Source organism: Rhamphochromis sp. 'chilingali' (genome assembly GCF_963969265.1).
Source record: "Rhamphochromis sp. 'chilingali' genome assembly, chromosome: 20".
Classification (NCBI taxonomy): domain Eukaryota; kingdom Metazoa; phylum Chordata; class Actinopteri; order Cichliformes; family Cichlidae; genus Rhamphochromis; species Rhamphochromis sp. 'chilingali'.
Genome location: NC_137947.1, coordinates 21,931,416 through 21,953,794, shown reverse-complemented (window position 1 = coordinate 21,953,794; position 22,379 = coordinate 21,931,416). Strand labels below are relative to the sequence as shown.

Here is a 22,379-nt window from a genome sequence, read left to right as displayed (position 1 = left end):
GACAATTTTGCCAAGACATAATTTTAAACTGTAACTTTGGGCATTTTGTTACGAGCAACGGGTCACAAAAACATCTTTTGTTTCCCTTTTTTTATAGAACCTTTAAAAATTGTGAAAGATAACACAGTTCAACAGACATAAAACTGTATTTTTGAACCATAACGTTCATTTTCAAAGAGCTATTTGCTGAAAACTTTGCATACCTCAACATGGTGTCAAGGGTGTCCTAAAAAATTGATTAAGCTGGATAAGTGGAGGACAAAAGAAATAGCTGGCCTAAAAACTGCCTACATTAAATGAACAGTAACTGAAAGTCATGTCCTTAAGAAATAGGAAACAATATTTAAGCAAAGACCAGACACAGCAACCCGGCGGTGTTAATGATCTTGTCAAAATGTATCACAATATGAATGCAGACCTGCCTTGCAATACTGAAAAGCATCTGTTTAATGAAAAATAACTGTTTAATTTTGCAGCATAAAAACAATCCAAACTCACTGCTAATGTAGTAAAACATACTTGCATGGAAAAACACACAAATATAAATGAGAGGTGGAATTTACACAGTATTGCATGTGTAAAGGGTTTCATTAGAAGATTAGATTCGGAAATTAGACCCTTTAAGCTGTTCACAAATGTATAAATTGAGTGGACCGATGCAAATATTGAGTGACCATTTTTTAATATTGCATCTGTTCTTTCCCAAAGAAGGTCTATGGATAGAACTAATGCCGATCACGGCCGTTCATTTAGCTTCTCTTTGGCACGTCTTCAAGTTCAACCCAACTAATGTGGTCCTCTTGCGCCCCCTATTGTTTGTTTTGGTTTAATTTTTAAACCAATCGAAGTCGCGTTTGCTCACAAAGTCTCAACGCACAGGAAACCTTTCCTGTTGCTGGTTGGTCGATTGCCTTCGACCAGCCCTTTACATGAGGGTCTTGCCAAGCATCGAGGAGGGAGGGGATATTTTAATGGCCGTCCGTAGCACTACAAAATGCAAAAAGTCCGGATTATCTACCATATATAGACTGTTACAGGCACCGATGCGTTAAGTACGCATTTCTGTGTTGATAAGCATCGCTGCGTGGACATATTCGGAATAGAGATGTCTTTGTAATGGTGTTTGTACTCTGCTGAGCGGACTTTACCCGCTTGATTTGTGTGCGAGTGGGAAATCAGGCCTAGCCGGCTGGCTAAAAAACAAGCGGACGGTTAGCCTTTCGCTGGAGTTAAAAGGTAACACTGCATTATTACTCATTTGTAATTACGGACGATTTCTGCACCATAGTATTTCCATTCAGACCATTACGTCAAAAGACTAAAACTTGTTTCAAACGCAAGGTTTCTGACATTTGAGGCAGCCAGGTGAGAAATGTAAACAGACTTACGTTAGCATAGTTAGCCATGTTAAGCTAATGGCTAGTGGCTAACTTTATAGTAGTTAACTTTACAAACAAGGGCTGACTGAGCTAGAGTTAACACAGTACTTAGCTGTCCTGTAAGTATGTGCTGATAGGTAAAGAGTTTCAAATTGTATTAAAGTTGCTCTAAATCGTTCACGCTTTCTGTCGTGTTGCTCACATTTACCGATGATGGTTTGGAAAGCTATACCGCTTGAGCTAGCTATGCTAAATTTGTGCGCTACCAGCCAACAGCTGAAACATAACTTAGCCGGATTAATATAAATAACATTCCCCAAACCACTCATGACGATTACAGCCTGTTTTTGTTTTATGTTTTTTTTTAAACACTCCTTTGCTAAGTCGTTCGTATCAATTTAAGTGCGCAGATTATAATGTTCTTGATGATCTATTGGTATAGTAAATGTTTTATTGTCTCTGCTGCTGTTCACAGGGAATATGTAACATAGAGCAGCCAACATGACATCCAGATTCGGCAAAACGTACAACCGCAAAGGTGGGGAGGCTAACTCGAAATTTGAGGAGGTCTTTTCCAATAAAAAGCCCACTCTGACCACCAAATGGGGGGAGACCACCTACAAGGCTCAGCTCGGAGCCAAACGGCCTTTGTTAAAACCTGACGTTTCTGAGGTCCCCAAAAGGCCCAGGCTTGAGGACAGTGATAGTGAGGAAGACCCGTTTGGCTTTGACAGTGATGAAGAGTCCAAGACTGTAACCTCCCACAACGTGTCGCAGGCAAAAGTTGCTGAAGGGGAGGTGATGAAGACCACCACAGTGCAAAGCACTGGGACAGCCGCTGTTGTGACTTATGCACAGTCCTCTGCATGTTCAACAGCCACATTCACGAGTAAGTTTTCATTTTTTTCCATGCACTTTTTTAAACTCCTTATCCAAATTTATTTTAACCTGCTTATTTAAGTTTTACAGTGATTTCTAACTATTATAGAAGCATAGTAGTTCCTGTCTTTTGTTTAAACAAACCTGCATTTATCTTCTCTTTTGTTCAAAGGCAAACAAAAAACAGAGGAGAAAGTAGGTAAAAATAACCAGCCGTGGTACAAAAGTGAATCACAGAGCAGCCAGAAACCTGCATGGGGGACCTCTTTGTCAAGCACAGTCCTCTCTGATGATCAGAACTTCTCCCAGAGGTCCACCTCCTCCTCTCCTAATATAGACACATCTGTTAAACTGTTCACTGATGTGCCAGGTGGTAGCAGGGACTTCCAATCCTCATCTTCTTGTGATGGCTTGCTGTCAGATGAAATGAAAGGTGCAGAGGTGGAGCCTTCAGCGGAGGCCCCACCAGAGCCAGTGGACAATATTCCCCCTTCCCCATTTACCCTGAGGGCCTCAAATTGCAAAAAATACCAGCGGCCAGGCCGTCCTGACAAATCATCGTCTGAACTTGCAGAAAGTAACAGCAACAAGTCCACTGATGGTGCAAGTGCCCAAGATAAGCCCAACAGTGCCCTTTCTGCTGGTGCAAGTAGTACTGCTGCCAGTGCTAAAACAGCAGCCAAGCCTGTGGGAAGGGGTGGTGGGAGGGTACGGGACTACACGGTTCTCCACCCTTCCTGCCTGTCAGTGTGCAATGTCACCATCCAGGACTCAATGGAGCGGAGCATTGACGAACTGGTCAGCCTCGCTCCCCCAGCTGACCTTGGAGAAGCAGGGCAGATGAAGAAGAAATCAGATGCACCACCACCCAAACCTACTAGGTAAGGCTGATAGTTCTGTGTCTTAAAAGCCACATTGCAGGGAGAATTCTCAAAATACTATGTTCTGAATTCTTATTTAAACAATTGTAGCCTATCCACCATTGCTAATTACATGGATGGGTGACTTGAGTATATTTTCTTGTGTCATTCAAGATTTTGTTTTTGTAGTAAACATTTTCAGGTTAAATATTTATTACCGTGTATACACGATACCATAAGGCAGCCATCATGTGGTAGGTTAGTAATTTAAATATAATAATACATACTACCTTATATCTTACTTCATTGTGTGCTCATACACACTTTGCTTCATCTCTCACTAGTACTGGGTCTTATAAAAATGTCATTCATTCATATTCTGAGGAACAAAGTGCAGACGCTACTGAAGTTCAGGTTTAATAAAGATTTCATTGGCACTTAGATTATGCTTTCATGTATCGTATTGTTATACAGTATTGGCCAGACTTTTGCTCTGAAAGAATGTGCTTTACCTTGATGTGTCCCTGGCTTTAAAATTCAAAGTTTCGGGTCATACTTTGAAGTTTGATATGTTCTTGCGCTTTCATTTCATTGCTTTTGAGAGGCAGGTCAGATTGAATCACCAGTGGCAAGAGAGGCAGCAGGGAGTGAACCTTTAGTTTGTTAGATTAATGTTAAATCCCCTCTAACAAGTCAAAATGGCAGATGGTGGCAAAAATGTGTGCTCTGTCTGTGTCATTGTGTGTGTGATCTCATCTCATGTCAGCCATTTATACGGAATTAACTTGATAAGAATTATTTTTAAACTAAACTATTGACATCAACTATTTGGAGAAACGTGCATTAGTGTTTGTTCTATATTGTAAAGTCTACAGTTTTTTAGATGTCTCTAAACAGTAACATTTATTGACAAAAAAGCTTTCTATTCACTCAGCTAAGTAATTTTAGGCACCCACTTTGAAATCCCATTTTCTTTTCTTTGTTTCTACAAAAGAGTTTTTTCTTTGTCCTGCTTCAGTTTCTATCTCCTTTGAAAAATCCCATAAGGCACAATACTTAAAAACAAAATAATCTAAAAAAAAAAAATTCTTCTTGTTTGTAGGTTCAGACCCACACAGACAAAGACCAAGAAGACCAAGACCGAGACCAAGCTAGAGTTCTTTGGCTTTGAGGACAAAGAGGACCAGGAGGGGGAGGAGGGTTCAGAAGCTGGCAAGAGTAGCTACAAGATCAAGTACTTTGGCTTTGATGACCTGAGTGAGAGTGACAGTGATGATGAGAGCTCCCAAGCCAAAGAAAAGAAGGCCAGGAAGGCAGCCGCAGCCTTAGCTGCTTTGAGCTCCAGCGTGGATAGCCCTCATACCAGTGACTCTCAAGACAGTCATGCTAGCAGTAATACAGGTAAAAGCAGTCCTTAAAAACAGATCTGGTGTTGGTGTAATTGTCATTTTATTGCATGATCCAATGTAACGACATAAACTTCAAACCTCTCTTTAAATTAGAAGTGCTTGGATGACCCACTTTGGTTAATATTCCATCCATTTACAAACTCATGCTTTTTTTTTTTTTTCCCTTTAATCATCAACAATCTGGTTTATCCAGCAGATGCCTTTGACTTTTCCGATGACTCAAGTCCTGGTGGTACCGAGGGCCAGAAAGCACGCTCAGGGAAGCCAAGTGACAAATCCAAGGACGTCGGCAGTGGACTGAAAAAGATTTTCAGTGGACCCAAAAAGGTATTTAAGCATGTTTTAAAATTGGCCGTGTGTTTCTTGGCTCGCTTTTCAACCAAATGTTTTCTTTGTCCTGTGCCATCCAGTGTCTTTGAATATTTGCCCATGAGACTTTTTTTTTTTTTTTTTTTTAAACAACTGCATAGACAAGGGATAGGCACAAACCTTTTAACTGCAGTCTGATCAATCTAAGTGTCTCAGTACAAGTCATCTAGCACTTTTGATGACCTTACTCCTGACCAGGGTTTAAAGCAGGTCTGACACGTCTTGGCTTATTGATGTTTAGATGACATTTACATAACAGAATGCCCAGCTTGTCTGAAAATAGCCTGAGATAACGAGAGTGAGGAGAGCATCAGAGAAAAATAGAGCAAGTGGGCGGGTAAGAGGCTCGACTGAAAACTAAATTTATATGGTTGTCATTTTATGTAATCCAATTCTGTGATTCAGCAGTGATGCAGGTTAGAACTACAGTCAGAGACTTAAGGCATTGAACTGTGATGCCCAGGGAATAACTTTTGACAGCAGTCTCCTTTGAATCCCATAAATGTGCGTTCAGTAGCATGCATGGGTTTCCACTTTGAAGGGGATTTGGATATTACCTCTTCATCAGGCACATATTTTCTCATAACTCTGCTTTGATTTGTAATGCTGTGCTGTTTTGTGTAATGCCCACATTTTCTCTCTTTATCTAGATCATGTTTTGAAGTGGCTTTGGGTTATTTGTAGTCTGTCTTACTAATTCTGTGTAGTTATTCTTTCTACTTCCTCAGCAAAACTTCCTACATTGTCTTTGTACGATATAATTGAGTTTCACAATCTGTCATTTTCAGGAAATGTTTTGTGCTGCTTGGGGACTGTTGTGTTCTACACTGAGGCTGCTGTTGTCTTAGTCTATCAACATGAATTCAGCATGCAGTGTTTATGGGTTCAGTTCTGCTCATTTACAGCTGGAACGTGGTATTCTTTAGAGAATAAAATATTGGCATATAGGTTGTTGTTGTAATTTTTTAAATTTATTTTTTTTAAACTGTCATCACTGAAATGCACCAATCTGAAAGCACCATCAGTATTTTCTTATGCCAGCTGTTAGTAATCACTAAATATGTGTATCCGTTTAGTTAACTGACAAATTTTTAAGTTCTTGCTGTGTTTCAGTCTCCTGCTAAAGCTGTGTACAATGCTCGCCACTGGAACCAGCCCGAACCTGAAGAAATGCCTGTGCCTCCAGTCTCTCGATCTCAGACTGCTCCGGTAAGATACTGTATTTTGCCTGTAGACTGTAGACTGTTAGTAAAAGATGGACAGAATGTGGCATCATCTATTAGCTTCTTAAACCTGCATTTTGAAGCCATAATATTTGTGTTTTAGCTGCTGGTATGTTGACTTTGTTGATGTAGAGACCATATTTAGGCCAGTTGGTGGGGTGCTAAATCATCAGCTGATCCTAGCAAAGCACAAACACGGGTATCTGCTTATTAACAGAATTATAATACTTGAATTTCAGTCACTGAAACTGAATATCAACCTTTTCGGATGGGCTGTGCCACCTGGCAAGCCATATTACTCATCAGATAAGTACATTAAAAATGCTTCAAAAGTTCAGTCTAGTCCAGTTGAGTACTGAAGGTAAAGTATTGCACAAAATCCACTGTAGCTAATGTTAGCACGCCTTTCAGTTTTAAGCTATAATAAAATGTCAATGTGAGCTATTAAAAAATCAGATATTATGGGGGAGGAAGTTGGCTATGTAGACTAAATCTGTTCTTTGTGCCAGGTGTTCTTTTCATGGCTGAAGCTAGGCATTTTAAAATACCACAAGTCAATCACACATTGATTAATTTTGGAGCCAAACTCAAATTGCTATAAGAGAAGCCACAGTTTTTTTTCCCTCGTCTTAATTTTTCAGCAAGGTTACTGCTTGGTTTACTTGTCAGGAACTGGAACAAAAATGTAAATCTGTCATTGTGAGTAAAGAGTGTATTTGTATGTTTAAAGTTCTCATTAGGGTGTATACATTCATTTTGCACAGAGAGGGTAAACACTATTACTGGGTTATTATGTAAAGAAAATGCTATTAACTAGCGCCATTTATTTGTGTTTGTGTTCTTAATGTCCACATATTAGGATACTGTTTACTGGTCTCTTAGTAGTCCACAATTTCTGTATTAATTGCTCTAATTAGTATTGCTGTTCAAGTGAAATTACTTTTCCAGGCAAGTGAAGTTTGCTTGTATGTTTTGTATTGAATTACCCCAATGGAAATAATGTTTGTTTAGAGACTAGCTAATCAGACTCTGGCGACTGGGATTTAAAAGTTATTGTTAACTTTGCACTACCTCGTCTGACATCTGTTAACAGCACTTATTAAAGACTTGTGTGGTTAACAGACTGTTCAGCTGTGGTAAATCTTGTGGACATGTCATTAAACAGATTTTGTTGCTTTGGTATGAGCCCCGTTTCTCAGCTTCTTTTTTGTCCTTAGGCTATTTTATCGAGCAGCAGCAAGGACAGCAACTCCCATAAAGATGACGGCTTGTTCAAAGCTCCTCCACCGCCACCCAAAGTCATTAAGTCAGAGACCATCCCCACACGACTCAACCAGGATATTGTCACAGCACTCAAATGCAGAAAAGAAGACAAGGAGGTGAGTCCAGGTTACACAGATTTGCTGAGTAACAGCAGTTGTTAGATAAATCTTTCTGATCAGTTTTTACTTCACATTTTGTTTGCTTGCCAGTATGAATTACCCCTAGCCCCCCCTTTTCCCCCCTTCCTTTTTAAACACTCAGCCAGTGAAGGGTTGGCATTCATTTGATGTGTGCCAGTGCTACTCCCATACAGCTTGTGTCATTTACAGATGGGCCTTCTGGCCCCAGATCAGGCTGTTAGCCACAGATCCCCTGAGGTTAAATGGCTTCAGCTACACTAAGCTGTCACCACACACTGATTCTGTTATAAACCCAGGTCCTCCATCCTGTGTCGTGCTGAGCCCCCTCACAGTGTGACTGCTGATATAGATATACATACAGTGTCAACTGCTGATCATACTGACCTGAAGCTTTTGCTGGCTGTGAAACCAATAGAGGAATTTAGAAATGTGAGCAATTTGCTGTGTGTGTGTGTGAGCAATTTGAGGGTCTGGACAGATGCAGTGCTTCTCAATTAGCTACAATTAACCCCATTTCCCTTACTACCAGCTGTATACTGTGGTGCAGCATGTGAAACACTTCAACGATGTGGTGGAGTTTGGAGAGAATCAAGAGTTCACAGATGATTTTGAGTACCTGGAGACGGGGCTCAAGAGTAGTCAGCCGCTCAACACAAGATGCCTTAGGTAAGTTTAATAACCAGCTGGGAATTTTTCTTTGTTGTGTTGTAGAGGAACATTTCTATATTTGGTCTGATTTTAATTTCTTTGTTGTGACTTGCTAAATGTTACTTAGTTTACAAAGTTCAGTGACTGGTACAAGCATATGCCAGTTAATATTTCATAAAAGTACCTAAAACCAAAATTCATAAAGTAAGTTATTATTCTTGCAACAAAGTAGAAGGAGGTAGAAAACGCAGAGTTAATACTTTAAAAACAAGCACAGATGATCAATTTTAATTGAATTGCACTCCAGCCCAGAGACTTCATGTGTAGCTAAAGTTCTCAATCATTTCTGTCCCTTTGCATTTGCTCGCCTCCCTTCCACCGTTGTGCCTCAGCCTGTTAATCACATTTTACTTCCAATTGTGATTTTTCACTTGCAGCGTTTATGAATAATAAAAAAATATATATCCAAGATTAAACTAATATTGTTCTGCGTTCATTTTCACAGCATTGCTCTCTCATTGAAACCATGAAAAAATAATTATTGATCATGTGTCACTGATTAACTAAATGTGATAACAAAATCACATTTAGTTAAAACATTGAAACTATGATGTAAATCACACTTCTTATCCAATGTTTTCATAGGATTTAAGTGATTTTATTCATAATTTAAACTAGAAATGCAGTACAGGTAGTTAATGTGTGGCCATACACCACACCCAATCCGATATTTACATTATGTCTGGGCTAATATATGTAAAACATTAGCACTTCTGAAGGTGTCTCACACCTGGGACACCAACAAGTTTTCACTGTATGTTTACAATGTTGTACATCAAACTGGTCAAGTAATGACTGAAGAGCTTCAAATAACTGTCATAATGAGTTGAGATGATGATGATGATAATAAAATTATAATTAACTATAATAATAAACTAAATTAGTTTTACATTGTATTTTTTTTTTCGTCCTATAGTCTTTTTTTTGTATTTATTTGTTTTTACTTATTGCTACCTATTGAATAAATTGGACATTTTTTTTTTATTTGTGATATATGAAGTTACAGAATTAGAAAGGTGATGTTTAAGTCAACACTGACATTTCCTTACACATAAAAGAATCATTCCCAGTCTCTTTCTCACACTGAGAAAAACAGCTTAATAATTTAATGCTTGCATTGGATCCATGCTGTGCATCAGCAGAAAGCCAAAGTCAGGCTGTTGTTGTTTTATACCATTAGAACATTGGATTGATGCATAGCATGGGCAACATTGAAGCCTTAGTCTTTAAATCTTTCCCTATATTTCTTTAGTTTGCCATTTGTGACATTTTAATTTAAAAGTAGGCTGATTTCATTGTCATAAATCTATCTTTAACATTCCCTCTATTCTCCACTTTCCTCCCTCATTTCTCCAGTATAATCAGCCTGGCCACACGGTGTGCCATGCCCAGTTTCAGGATGCACCTGAGGGCAAGAGGGAAAGTCGCACAGGTCTTCAAAATGCTCAACGATGCTCCACAACACCCGGTCAGTCAAAGTTTTGTTTTTAATTAATTATTTTTTTGTCACCTCCTGCCACAATCTCTTTCTATCATCTCCCTTGAAGTTTTGACAGATGGTAATACAATGTTTGAATAACTTGTGCTTTCACAATTTATTTTGTGACATGAACCATTACTTTTCCATCTAAGATGAAGTGTTGAATCACGAGCCCTGTTTCTTCGGTATTAAATTATCAAAATGCAAGAAGAGTGCAAGGAGACCTCAGTAGTTATTCAAATGACATCCCAGGGTTAGATATGCACACGTATAAATAGGTTTGTGATTTTATTTTTTGCTCAACAAGTAGGTTTTCTGTTGTTAATGTAGTGTCTTAAAATATATTAGTCTTTCCTTTAAATAAGCGAAGAGCTTGTGGTGGGTATTATGTTTTTATGATATGGCAGTATTTGTGACCGGATGGACCTTTTTTGATGTCAGTTTGTCTTAATCTTTATTTTATTTATTTCTTTTGTGTGTATTTTCTGTTTTTCTCTTGGTGCTGTTTTTAACATATTCTTTGTATTCTGGTTGTAATCCTTGACTGAATAGCACTTTGAATCAACTCATGTTGTTTTTATATATATCTAAGTATAAATTTTGTAATTTTGAGAACTATGTAGTGAAAGTGACACACAATAAGCTTTTTCTTACTGATCCAGAGCTTTCTCCATATGATCTACACTGCCTGCACCCCTTTGTAAAACCTGATCTGTCATTTTATCAGAACCTCGCTCTGTGCACGGCTGCACTGATGTACATTTTGAGCCGGGATCGTCTTAACATGGATCTGGACAGGGCATGTCTGGAGCTAATGATCAAGCTGCTGGAACTAGACCAGGACTACTCGGGTCACCAGGATCAGCTCACAGCAAAGGAGATGGCAAAGGTCAAAGAGAAGATCAGGAAATTGTGCGAGACTGTGCACAACAAGCACCTTGACTTAGAAAACATCACGGTAGGTTGTCCATCAATAAAGAAATCATAACATCATCACATAACTGGTGAATCTTGGATTTAATCAGTAACCACAGTCTCTTGTTCATATATTTATTGAATAAGCAACACTATGTACATTTTTAAACTACTTTAATGGAAAGGTTTTTCATAAAAATATAATCTGTCAGTCTGACCTCTTTGTATGCACCCCCTTCTGCATGCAAATACACTAATCTTACTGCAGCTCAGCTGTCAGTTTTGACCTGTCACAACTGATCGACAATATTTCAGTCAGAAAAGTTGCTGATTTGATAAAATGACAGCATTAATATTACATATGCTTTACTACCTAGTAATGTTTTCTTGGTGAACTGGTTTATATTTCTTCTTATCAAGCTTAATTAGGGGGGAAAATGTGTGTTTTAGTGTAGACGACTTTTACAATAGTGGGTTTGTAATACAAGCATACATAAAATTCCAGTGATGTTTTTTTTAAACATGCTTCTGTCCTCTATCCCTGCAGACAGGGCACCTTGCCATGGAGACACTTCTGTCGTTAACCTCCAAGAGAGCTGGTGATTGGTTCAAAGAGGAGCTCCGGCTACTGGGAGGCCTGGACCATATTGTTGACAAAGGTGGGTGTTGGATACTAATGTGCTCAAAGCCATGCTGTACAGTGCATATGTGTATACCTATGCAACGATTTTGTTTGTCACGGTTTGTAATTGCCACATGTCGTGTGTGTTGCATTGCCACAGTGAAAGAGTGTGTTGACAACCTGAGCCAAGAGGATGACAAGGAGAACCTTGTAGCATCTTTATGGGGGGCTGAGAGGTGTCTGAGAGTGCTTGAAAGTGTAAGTACAGTTCTGTCAAGTTGGATTCTCTCTTGCACCAAAGTCACACTAGAGTGAGCCTCAAGGACAACAGTAATTGAGTACTAAGCTGTGAATTGGCTGGTGACCTTTGTTACCCGATTAAATGCCTCTGCTTAAAGCACTGAATGTGTCTTTATCAGCTATATCTTAAAATGCCATTCAGCTTTCCGAGCTAAACATAAAGGGTCTCCCTTAATTTTGTGTTTCTTGTCTTGTTTTCAAGGTTCTTGGTGTACTTTTTCCCTCTATTGATTTCATTTCTCTTTCATCTCCTGCCAACAGGTTACAGTGCAGAACCCTGAAAATCAGAGTTACTTGATTGCCTACAAAGACTCTCAGCTTATTGTCTCCTCTGCCAGGTGAGCACCAGCTACTGCTTACAGCTATTATTGACTGTCTACAGACATACTGGGACACAGTGGCTATCGTGACAACAGGTCCTTTTCACTTTGTCTCTTTTACTTTTTGTAAGATCATTTTACTCATCATCACCTCGGGGCAATTCTAAAGCTTCTCATGCCCATCAAAAACAACATTAGGGCAAATAAAAATAATCCTAGGATAATAGATTTGGATAAAGGTAACCACACTGATAACCAGGTCTGTGGTTTCTAAAATTGATAGCAAAAGTTAGATCTTAGTTTTAACCATGGATTCTTCTTAGTTTGCATTCATGAACACAGTATATCGAAGATCAATTGTGCTCAAGCTCGTTGCACTTTCTGCATTTAGGATTATCTTTCCACTCTGCACTTTAATATTTTTCTTTATTTCTGTTATGTCACTTTTTACTTTCTGTCAACAATATCTTTTTCTTACTTTTATCAGAGCTTTGCGATACTGTGAGGATATGATCCAGCGGTACAGCAGGGCATTAAACAACACCTCTCTGTCTTCATCGGCTGCTGCACTGCCTCACTGCAGCTTCACAAATGTGGGAAAGGCGGTGGAGGACTGTATGAGGGCTGTTATTGGAGTGCTGCTCAACCTTACCCATGACAATGGTATTCTCATTCCTTTTTCTTTTCTTATACTATTTATGGAAAACTGCAAAAACTCAATTTACTGTAGTTTTTTTGTTTGGATTGTAGTTCTATAAATATACAAAGATGAAATGGCTCATTGTGTACTTCTGTACAAAATGAATATATTCGTGTTAATGTGGTCAGCTAGAATTCAGTTGTATCTTGTATGATTATAGTCTGTACCGTGAGCTATAATATTCAGGTGCTTAGCAGGGAATCATGTTGACATGTGTGAGCAGAGGTTAATAATAAGGTTATTTTTGCCTACAGAGTGGGGAAGCACTAAGACGGGTGAACAGGATCAGCTAATAGTGACTGCTCTAAATTGTGTCCTTCAAGTCCCACGCTACATCCCCCAGGAGCAGCGATTTGACGTGCGTGTGCTGGTAAGGTTCTCTTCAACAACAGAAAACATCTTCGCAACGGCACAGTTGCTGACACGCTGTTTGGTAAGTTTATGTATGTATGTGAATGTCTCATTTGTGTATTCTGTGGTGTATACCAGGGTCTGGGTCTACTAATTAACCTTGTGGAGTACAGCTCCAGAAACCGCCACTGTCTGGTGGACATGGAGTACAATGTCGACGACACCTGTCTGGAAGACAGCCTCATGCAGCCTGCTGACCCAACGCAATCTGACACATTGGCAGAATCAGCTGAGACTCAGGCAGATACGGCTGACAAGCCCAAGTCCTGCGGTGCTTTGGCTGCCCTGGTGAAGGTAGGAACTGTGCCAGAACTCATACATCAATATTTTAGCAGTCACTGGATGTGGCTCTCTTTTGTCTTTTTGTTTAAAAAAACAAACCAAACCCCCACAAAACAATAGTTTAATACAGTTTAAAGAGCTGAATACATCTTTCCTATTCTTAATTTAAGCAGAAACAAAGTGATTGGGTGTTGTGTTGCAATTTCTTTTGTCTGTATCATAGAACTCGTGAACCACTCATTTACCTGGTAACACATCACTGCAGCCAGAGTTCTTGCAGATTTTCAAAAAGTCTGGAAACTTTTAAAGAAAAAAATGGCAATTAACCTCAAAATTACTTTTCATGCCCAAGTATTACAGGCTAGTTTCACAGTATTTGGCATGCCTATTTGCTTCCTAACTTTGCCAAGATGAAATACCTTTGCTGTCAAGCTAAACTGCCACTCTTTTATTCCCTTTGAATTATGAAAAATTTGCTGTGTTACTTGGCTCCTGTTTTTTGGCTTGTGTTTGGAGTTCACATCTGTTTATTTCCCCTGGAATCCCAGCTCTTCCTTGAGAGGGAGCGTGCTGCCATCCTGGCTGAGGCAAAGACTGACGACCTCATCAGTGAGGCCCCCAAACCGGCACTAGACCAAAGCGGAGAGTGGCAAGAGACATCAGGAGAGATCCAGTGGGTGGCATCCGAAACAAATGACAGCCAACCCGAGAAGAAAGAAGAGGAGGATGAAGAGTTGGACTTAAATAAAGGTAGATATTTTGGGGTTTGTGCATATAAGAGGAGCTGTTTGTAGCTTTGAGTAAAATTACAATCCAAATAAATGCTGACTCAATTTAAGCATGAGTTAATAATATCTGCAATAAGGATGAAGATACCAGTAACTATAAAGCTTTGAAAAATATCCCTATTAAGAATTCATTAACCGAATCTCTAATAAGGCTATTAAGGGAGACCACACTTGTCTTCAATAACAAAAACTTGTTTTTAAAACTAATTTATCCAACATTGCTCAGTTCTGGCTTTTCAAATGACATTCTCGCTGAATTTTACACACCAAATGATTGGGGGTGAGGAGGGGGTAGATTCACAACATTTATCCATAATGGGAATAATTTCATTTATTAATCCATTCATCTTAAAATTCTGAGTTTTGTGTATAAGCTGTGTAAGAAATTGTGCAGACAAAGGAAGGGCAGTTTCCTTTGAGATGACATTTCCAGTTTTTCTTTTTAATGTTTCCCAAAGTTTTAAAACTTCTAGATCGACATGGAGAAAACTTTTTCTTTTTTTTGAACTCGTAGATTCCTGATCTTTAAATTACTATGGGTTAGGATGGCCAGGTCGCACCCGTGGGTGTGCGACCTGTGGGTGTGCCGAGTGGGGTTTTCCCCACCCGGCACACCCACATCCACCCAATATTTTAAAAATATGTCATTGATTATTCTCTGTCTGTGTCTTTGGTAGAATTTTATCTCGCTGCATCACTTTTTTTTTTTTTTCCCCAAAGAAAGGAAAATTGTTAAAGAAAAATCAAAGTGCTGTCTTCACAAGTTAAGCTTGTTTATAAAAGCCTGAATATAACACATAATTTTCAAATTGCTTGCTCTTAGTTTTTATTTATTTATGCCATTTAAAAAAACAAAACAATGATTTTTATTGAAAATAACATGGGAACCCCATAAGTATATCTGGGGGGGGGGGGGGATTGTTACAAGTCTCCACCATACTTTCTCTGGTCATTGAGTGATGTTGTGTCAGTTTGTCATGCAAGATCAACAGCTCTTGTTGTTTTGCCTTCAATGTTCTTCTCAGGCTTTGATGTAGAGTGCTGCCATGATTTTTGGCAAATTGACTTCTACACTTTAATCTGTTTAGCTTTAGCCTTGATGCTTTTCTCAGCTGCGTCGTTAGTTTCTGCCACAGCGCATGCTTTGCATCATAACAGGCTTTGCTAATGAATAATGAAACCTGTGTCCAGCTATTGTTACAGTTGATTAGTTTTTGCAGCTCCATTGAAGTTTAGGTTGCGAAATACAAACCTTTGTTCTTTAGTACTTGCTAGTCCTTTGAATGTGACCTCCATGAGCACTGTAAAACAGGAGTTAATGTTACTCTTGTGAACATCATGGACTCATTGTTTTTAATGCTGTGTAGAAGTGTTGGATGAGCTGATCAGTGAATTACAGCTAAATATATATTGGGAAACCTTGTCTTTCTCCTTTGTGGTTACTGCAGCTCTGCAGCACGCAGGCAAGCATATGGAGGACAGCATTGTTGCTTCATACACAGCCCTGCTGCTGGGCTGCCTCTGTCAGGGCAGCCAGGTAAGAACCGGTGCAGATTTATACATTTTGTTTTGTCCAGATCTTTAAAAAAAATCTATAATATGTGTTGTTGCTCACTTCCTTTTTTTGCCATCCTCAGATTAATGTGACTACTGTGAGAGAAAATCTACCTAAAGGAGATTTCTCCATCATGACAGAAATGCTGAAGAAGTTCTTGAGCTTCATGAACCTCACTGTGAGTGTGACTATTCAGATCAGCCCTCTGTTATCAGTGTTACGTGATGATGCATGTTGAGATTGACGAAGTTTAAAATGATCTACAGTTATGCAAATACATGATGAATTATACAGGCTCAACAAATCAAAGTGTTTTTCTTAAAAAACAAACAAACAAAAAATACTTATATTTTAGTGACAGTGTAGTGAAAATACTGACACTGAAGGTCTTCGTCCTTTTTTTCCCCCTCCTCCTAACGCCTCTGAGTGTTGATGCAATCCTTGGCTTCAGGCAAATTAAACTGAAGATACAAAAAGCCGTTTAATTGGACCCATTGAGCAAAAGCACATTTTTGTGCAGTGAAGTGGCTTGGATGAAATAAACATTCTTGAGGCCCAGTAATTCTGTACAATACCACATTTTCCCTTTTAGTTTCAAATAATTGCAGTTTTTCTATAGCTCAGTTCAGCTCCTTTCAGAACCCCCTAGAAAGTGAGTGAAATGCTGAGCCTTTATTTCTGTTTATTAATGAAATGACTTAGGAATTCAAAACATTTGAAAGATGAATAAATGAAAGCCTTTCTGATTGTTGCTCATCTTCCAAAAAATAAAAAGCTTATAGTAGCACTTGGCTTTTATGAAGTACTACTTCTTTATAATACTAAATGTATTCAACAGATTATTAACAATTCAATATTTTTTTATGTCCAAGAGGCATAATCGAAATGATAAAATTTGCAAAACAGAATTTTCAAATAATTCAAGGATTCCTGTGATGCTAGCACTACCACGCCACAGATGTGTGTTTTGCAGCAGCTTTGATTGTGACACATCCTGTCAGAGCTGAAGATTGGAACCATCTGTTTCATAAACATCCCCTTTGAACAGAAGCATCCTGTTATCATCAGTGTTTGCATCGAGACCTCACAAGTAAAGTTGTTGGCATCCTCACACACTTGTTTTTGTTTTTCCTGTTCTGTCTCCACACAGTGTGCAATGGGCACCACAGGACAGAAGTCCATCTCACGGGTCATCGACTACCTGGAGCACTGTTAACAGACAGCAAACTATCGAGCTCTTACTCCGACTGCACATTAAACGGTTTCCAGGTTACTCTTGTTCTCCACTACCCATTAGAAGCCACAAGGGGCCATTGGAGTCTTAGCAGCATTCTCTTGACTTCACCTGATCAGCAGATGTTGCGATCACTCTAAACTCTGAGGAAAAAAGGCATACACTGACATGTGCGTAAACACACGCATACAGATATACACAAGTTTCACTCCCTGTCTGGAGCACAACCCGAACCAAAGCCCTGCTAGCTGACAGACATGCAGACAACTTCAGTTCCACTCGGCTAACAGCCCATTTAGAGTCAGATCCAGATTCATCCTCAGGTGAGAATCGGGCAGACGCGAGGCTACATCCCCGTAATCCGCGGAAAGTTAAACGAAGCAGACGTCTTCACACATCGTCCCGAGATGTGTGACGGTAGCAGGCCACTGAGGAGGAGTCTCCCGTTTGCTGCCGGGTCTTGATTTCTGGCTGCTTAGCTGGAGTGTGAACCACTGAATCAAATTTTATGGATCATTACATTTTCTTCTGTGCGTGTCCACGTCCAAGCCAAGGGTGAAATCATAGATTAGCATGAAATCATTTTCACAGACGTTTGAATGATGTGTCTGTACGTAAAACCTGTATGGAATGATTTTTGAATGCAAAATCCCATTGACTTACACATTTGCAATTGGCTTGAATGTTTAAGGGAAATCGAATTTCTAGCTTATTTTCTAAGCTTTTCATTTTGTGCCGAGTAATTTTTGGGAGCTTGATTTTTGTAGGCTTTGGCTCATTATATTTTTAGATTTTTCTTTTTGCCTTGAGGGCATTTCTCTACCAAAATTATGAGTTACTGTTAAAGAAATCAGGACTGCGTGACATACTGACTTTTAATAGGATGTCCGTTATTTGACTGGTGACGGCACTCGGAAAATTACGAGCTTTTCTAAAAGTTAGAATTCTTCTCAGCCGTTGTCTGTTTGCTCACATTTTAGTTTGTTTAGATTATTTAAAGTTCATTTAATTCAGCCGTGTGTAATTAGAGTATGCATTTAAACTCACTGGTATAACGTGATGGATTACTCAAAATTATGATTGTTGTGCTTCCTTTATGTTTGTAATGAAGTTATTTTTAATGTATTTAATTTAATGCGTTCTCCTCTTGTGTAAAATGCAAAGCCTACGTAATGAGATCCCAGTTGTGTCCAACATCGGCTCATTATAATCCACCCCTTGTGATACAGCTGTGTGGCTGGGCACAGCACATCTGAGTGGCTAAATTTATGCTTAAATTGTAGTTTTTAAACATCAATCACTAAAATATTATGCACATGTTGATCAACATAAGTGGGATGGGGTTAGGGGCAGAGATGGGCAGTAACGCGTTACTGTAATCCGATTACTTTTTTCGAGTAACGAGTAAATAAGGGATTACTATTGCAAAAACGGTAATTAGATTACCGTTACTTTCCCGTAGGAACACTGCGTTACTAAAACCGTGATTTTTTTTTTTTTGCGAGAATGTCATGACAGTGACGTAAGCGAGTGCGACGTTCGTGACAACAGCTGTGTGCAGATCAACAATGGATCATATATTGAGTGTGGGAGAGAGTATGAGCGTGCAGCGTTTAAAGCGTGGAAGTACTGACCTTACTTTGAGTTTGATTCCATAAAAAGTGACAAAAACATTAGCGTCCATCGTGCGTGGGAAGAAAACTTTTTTACAGCGAAAAAAAACCCTAAACTTCCAAGCAAGCACCGAGTAGCTACGACGTAATGAGAAACTCACAGAGAAACTCGCGGATTCTTCCACTGACCACTGCGGCACACCTGCACCAGGGTAAACCTCCGCCTATGCCACTCCTGCTTTACAGGTGAAAATAGAGCAACAGGACCGCTGAGTCTTTGACTTTATTTATTTTCTGCTGTGTTTTACTTGCATCTATTTGAAAGAGTGAGTGTAAACACAAAAAAAAATGTATTTTATGTGCTGGAATGTGCAGAAAATAGGTTTAAATATTAAACAAATTTCTTCCAGTCAGAGAATGTTACATATAATTAAATTTTTGCTTGATGCATAAAGTTAAAAGATTAAAACTGATAAAACAAGTTTTAAAAAGAGACTTTTCCATTTGATAACATTTTGTATGATGGATTATGCAGAAAAAGTAGAATTGGGCTGAAAGATCTATCGCTTTATCACCTATTCAGGTTGTAAATCGTGTTTTTAAAAAGTAACTAAGTAACTAAATAATTAATTACTTTTGAAAATAAGTATTCAGTAAAGTAATGAGATTACTTTTTGGGGAAGTAATCAGTAATTTGTTACTGATTACTTTTTTCAAGTAACTTGACCAACACTGGTTAGGGGAGTCTAATATTTTCCTGTGTCCAGCCACAAGCAGCTTCATGTTTTTGCTCATGATATGTTTGCATTGGATAACATGCATTAAGCTCCCATTTATTTATTCTATATTGGTGTCATTTAAGCCTTGATGATGATGTTGACCTGATCCTTGGAAAAGCCTCTGTCTTGTACTGCTCACATGTACGATCACTGATTTGAATGACAGCCATACCTGTAAAAACGTTAGTTTTATCTGCTTTGTAGGGCTGCAGTGAACAGAACTGCAACTGCATTTTACTGTTAATCACTTTGAGGAAAAAAAAAAAAAAATCTGGTCCGAATGTAAATACTCCTGTACATACCAGTTAATGGACATTTCAGATGCTTAGACTACTTTTTTCCCCTGAAGCTGATATTTTTATTTTATACAATATTTCTGAGTTGTTTTAAAAACAAAAATTGCAGGAAGAGGAAAAAAATGTTTGTACCCCTTTCAAGGACATTGTCTTTGGTTACATGTAAATAGTTGTATCTCAAAAAAGAAAAAAAAAAGTTGCTACTTTCAGTACACTCCCTATGTGGTTTCTTCCTTCTATTGTTTTCTTTCATTCTGAGCAAGTTAAAAAATGTTATGTATTCAGAGCTACGGGAGGTGAACACTTTACTAAACACAAGTGGTGTTTAGCTTCCTTTTTGTATTCATGTATGTGTAGCAGCTGCTGAATGCTTAACTTTGTATCCCAGTTTGTGCCTGTGTGCGTGTGGATGTGCAAAACCCCCTGGATCTCGCTCATCCCTGACAAACTGGCTGGGATAGAGTGAGAGTCCAAAGCATGGTCACTATACTTAACAGCACTCAGCGGTGACAGTTTGTGAACGTGGCCCCTCAGCTTGACTGACTGCTGCATAATGGAAACAAAAGATTCTTGTTGCAGTTGCTAGCCAAGAGTCAAACTTACAAATAGCTTGGGGAACGAGGGGAATGTAGTGATATACTATCTGACAACACTGATTTCATACAGGCGACAGCTGTGTCAACCACGATTCAACAAACGCTGCCTCGAAATGTGAAGCGTCAGGAATTGTCAAGACAGGGAAACATGTTGAGTAAACATTGCACAGATAACATGTAATTATGTCTTTATGTTTTGTTGCCCAACATGCAAATACATGATTAGATGCAGGCAGAAGAGCAGATTAAAATTCTAAAACGCATGATTGCAGACAATGGGCACCTCTGCCTTCATCCGCCTGCTGTACATTATAGCTTTCATGGCAGTTTCTCAGTAGTGGGAGGTCAGAGGCAGAGAGAGCATTCCCTCTGTGATGATCGATGTGGCAAGGAAGTGGATGAGTAAACAAAGAGGAAAAACGCAGCATTTCCAATAGCTTAACAAGATTCGTAGGATGTCCTCCGCTGTTGGTGAATGTGAGGGAGGAGAAAAATGGGGAAAAGGAGAATGCAGAGGCATGAGATTAACGTTTCCAACTTGTCAGTCCAAACCCTCTCAGTGAGGCTGCGCAGCCTACGGCGAGCAACTACAACTGTTTTTTGTTTTTCTGTTTGTTTGTTTTTTTTCCCCTTCCCAGCATTCATTCTTTCATCCCTACATTTCCTCCTGGCTTGACTCGTTTGTCTTTTCAGCATCTCCCCTTGCGCACAGGCTGCTTTAGATTTTCAGAAACCGCTGTGTTCTGGTTTCTGCGGTTTTAATTATGGGAATTACTTCGGCAAAATGCAGCTTTTTTTTTTTTTTTTTTTTTTTTTTTTGACTCCTTGCGGCTCCATTTGATGCTTTATCTCACAGTTTGTTGTATGTGGAGGGAGTGAATAGGTGATTAGCTTGCAGGTGCAAGAATTGTTTTGTTTTTACAACTTCTTGACAAAAAGCAAAACCAAAAGGATTCAAGGCCGTAATGCCACTAGGTGGTGTGAGTACTCAGCCTCTGATCGCAGTGTCTGAATGGTTGAAGTAAAGTGCACACACGCACAAGTATCTTCTCATCCGTGGTGTTGTCTAAGGATTTTCCCCTCGAGCTGTAAGAACTCTGCTGTCTTTGGAGAGAGCAACGCGCTGGTCTCACTGATGCAGTCACGTGCATGCGTGCTCCGGAGGGAGGTGAAACATTTATGAAGAGGCTCTGTTGATGCTTTGCTGACCATTAGCGCCCCTGTTCACTTAAATCAAGCTGTCACATGAAGAAATCGTCGTACCACCTGTGCACCAACACGTGAAACTCAGATGGGAACGTGCAGACTCGTTCGTCTCCTCAGTCTGTGCAGCTGCAAGTGCTCCTCATGACAGTTATGTGGGTGAAGAAATGTTTTTAGAAAGACTCCTGCTTTCAGAGGTTTTATATATTTATTAATACATCGGTACAGCATTTCTAATGCGTGTTTTCACAGTTTTAATTCTTCAAGGATACAAACTAACTCACCCTACCTTTGTCTGAAGATTAACTGAGGCGTTTGGGCAAAGAGGAAATACTTGAAGTATTCTAATCCAAAAACAAAAGTTTTGCCTTCAAACATTTCCTTAAGAAGTAGTACAAGAGTAATGTCATTGAGATGTAATTAAAGGATAAGACTGGCAATAGATCTCTTTTATTATTTTTTTTATTTAATGAGTTCATGAAAAAAAAAAAAAAGATTCATCTTCTGAGTGCTCACCTCACAGAAAAAAGTCAGGACGTTAATAGATAACACTATGTAGCGAGTTTTACTTTAATTACCCCAAATGGGGTACTTGGTGAGGCATCTGTGACAGGCTTTCACACAGTTCCGCAGTTTTAAGTTGGAGTTTCCGAAAACTCTGAGTTTCCCAGTTGTAATTACAACTTGGAAGCTGGTGGGAATGTTATTTAGAGCTTTGAAACTCAATATAGTATTAATGTGGCATAAGCCCCAAGACAAATGGTTCCTACTGAAGATCTACATATTTAAAAATCACTCGAGTCTTGAGTAATTTACTTAACTGGCACTGAAGTTTTTTTTCAGCAGATATTAGTCTGCAAACTAAACTGCACTGAAACAGAATTTTTATGGTAGTATATTGCAGGTCTGGTTCTCTGGTACAGCTGGGTCCATAATTTTTTGGACAAAAGCTGAAGTTTTGCACCTTCAATCAAGATGTGATTAAAGGGCAGACTGAGTTTTAATTTAAAGGGTTTTACAAATATTTTTGCATTTACTGTTACTGTCCCCCCTTT

At 39.1% G+C, this 22,379-nt stretch overlaps 1 protein-coding gene across 2 annotated transcripts; it reads left to right on the top strand.

Annotated features, from left to right (window-relative positions):
• The first annotated feature begins 925 nt into the window (after positions 1 to 925).
• Positions 926 to 18,336, top strand: wapla (WAPL cohesin release factor a). 2 transcript variants are annotated; one of them, XM_080868874.1, is made up of 20 exons: positions 926 to 1,236; positions 1,855 to 2,268; positions 2,431 to 3,139; positions 4,221 to 4,519; positions 4,724 to 4,854; positions 6,010 to 6,105; positions 7,337 to 7,498; positions 8,052 to 8,188; positions 9,587 to 9,698; positions 10,438 to 10,668; positions 11,173 to 11,284; positions 11,408 to 11,505; positions 11,809 to 11,885; positions 12,355 to 12,530; positions 12,822 to 12,937; positions 13,057 to 13,272; positions 13,809 to 14,010; positions 15,497 to 15,585; positions 15,686 to 15,781; positions 16,754 to 18,336. In XM_080868874.1, the coding sequence occupies exons 2-20, from the start codon at positions 1,881 to 1,883 to the stop codon at positions 16,817 to 16,819; spliced, it is 3,513 nt and encodes a 1,170-aa protein (XP_080725000.1). In that variant the 5' UTR covers positions 926 to 1,236; positions 1,855 to 1,880; the 3' UTR covers positions 16,820 to 18,336. The 2 variants fall into 2 exon arrangements, with proteins under 2 accessions (XP_080725000.1, XP_080724999.1); XM_080868873.1 differs by having other exon boundaries at positions 4,721 to 4,854.
• Positions 18,337 to 22,379: the final 4,043 nt, after the last annotated feature.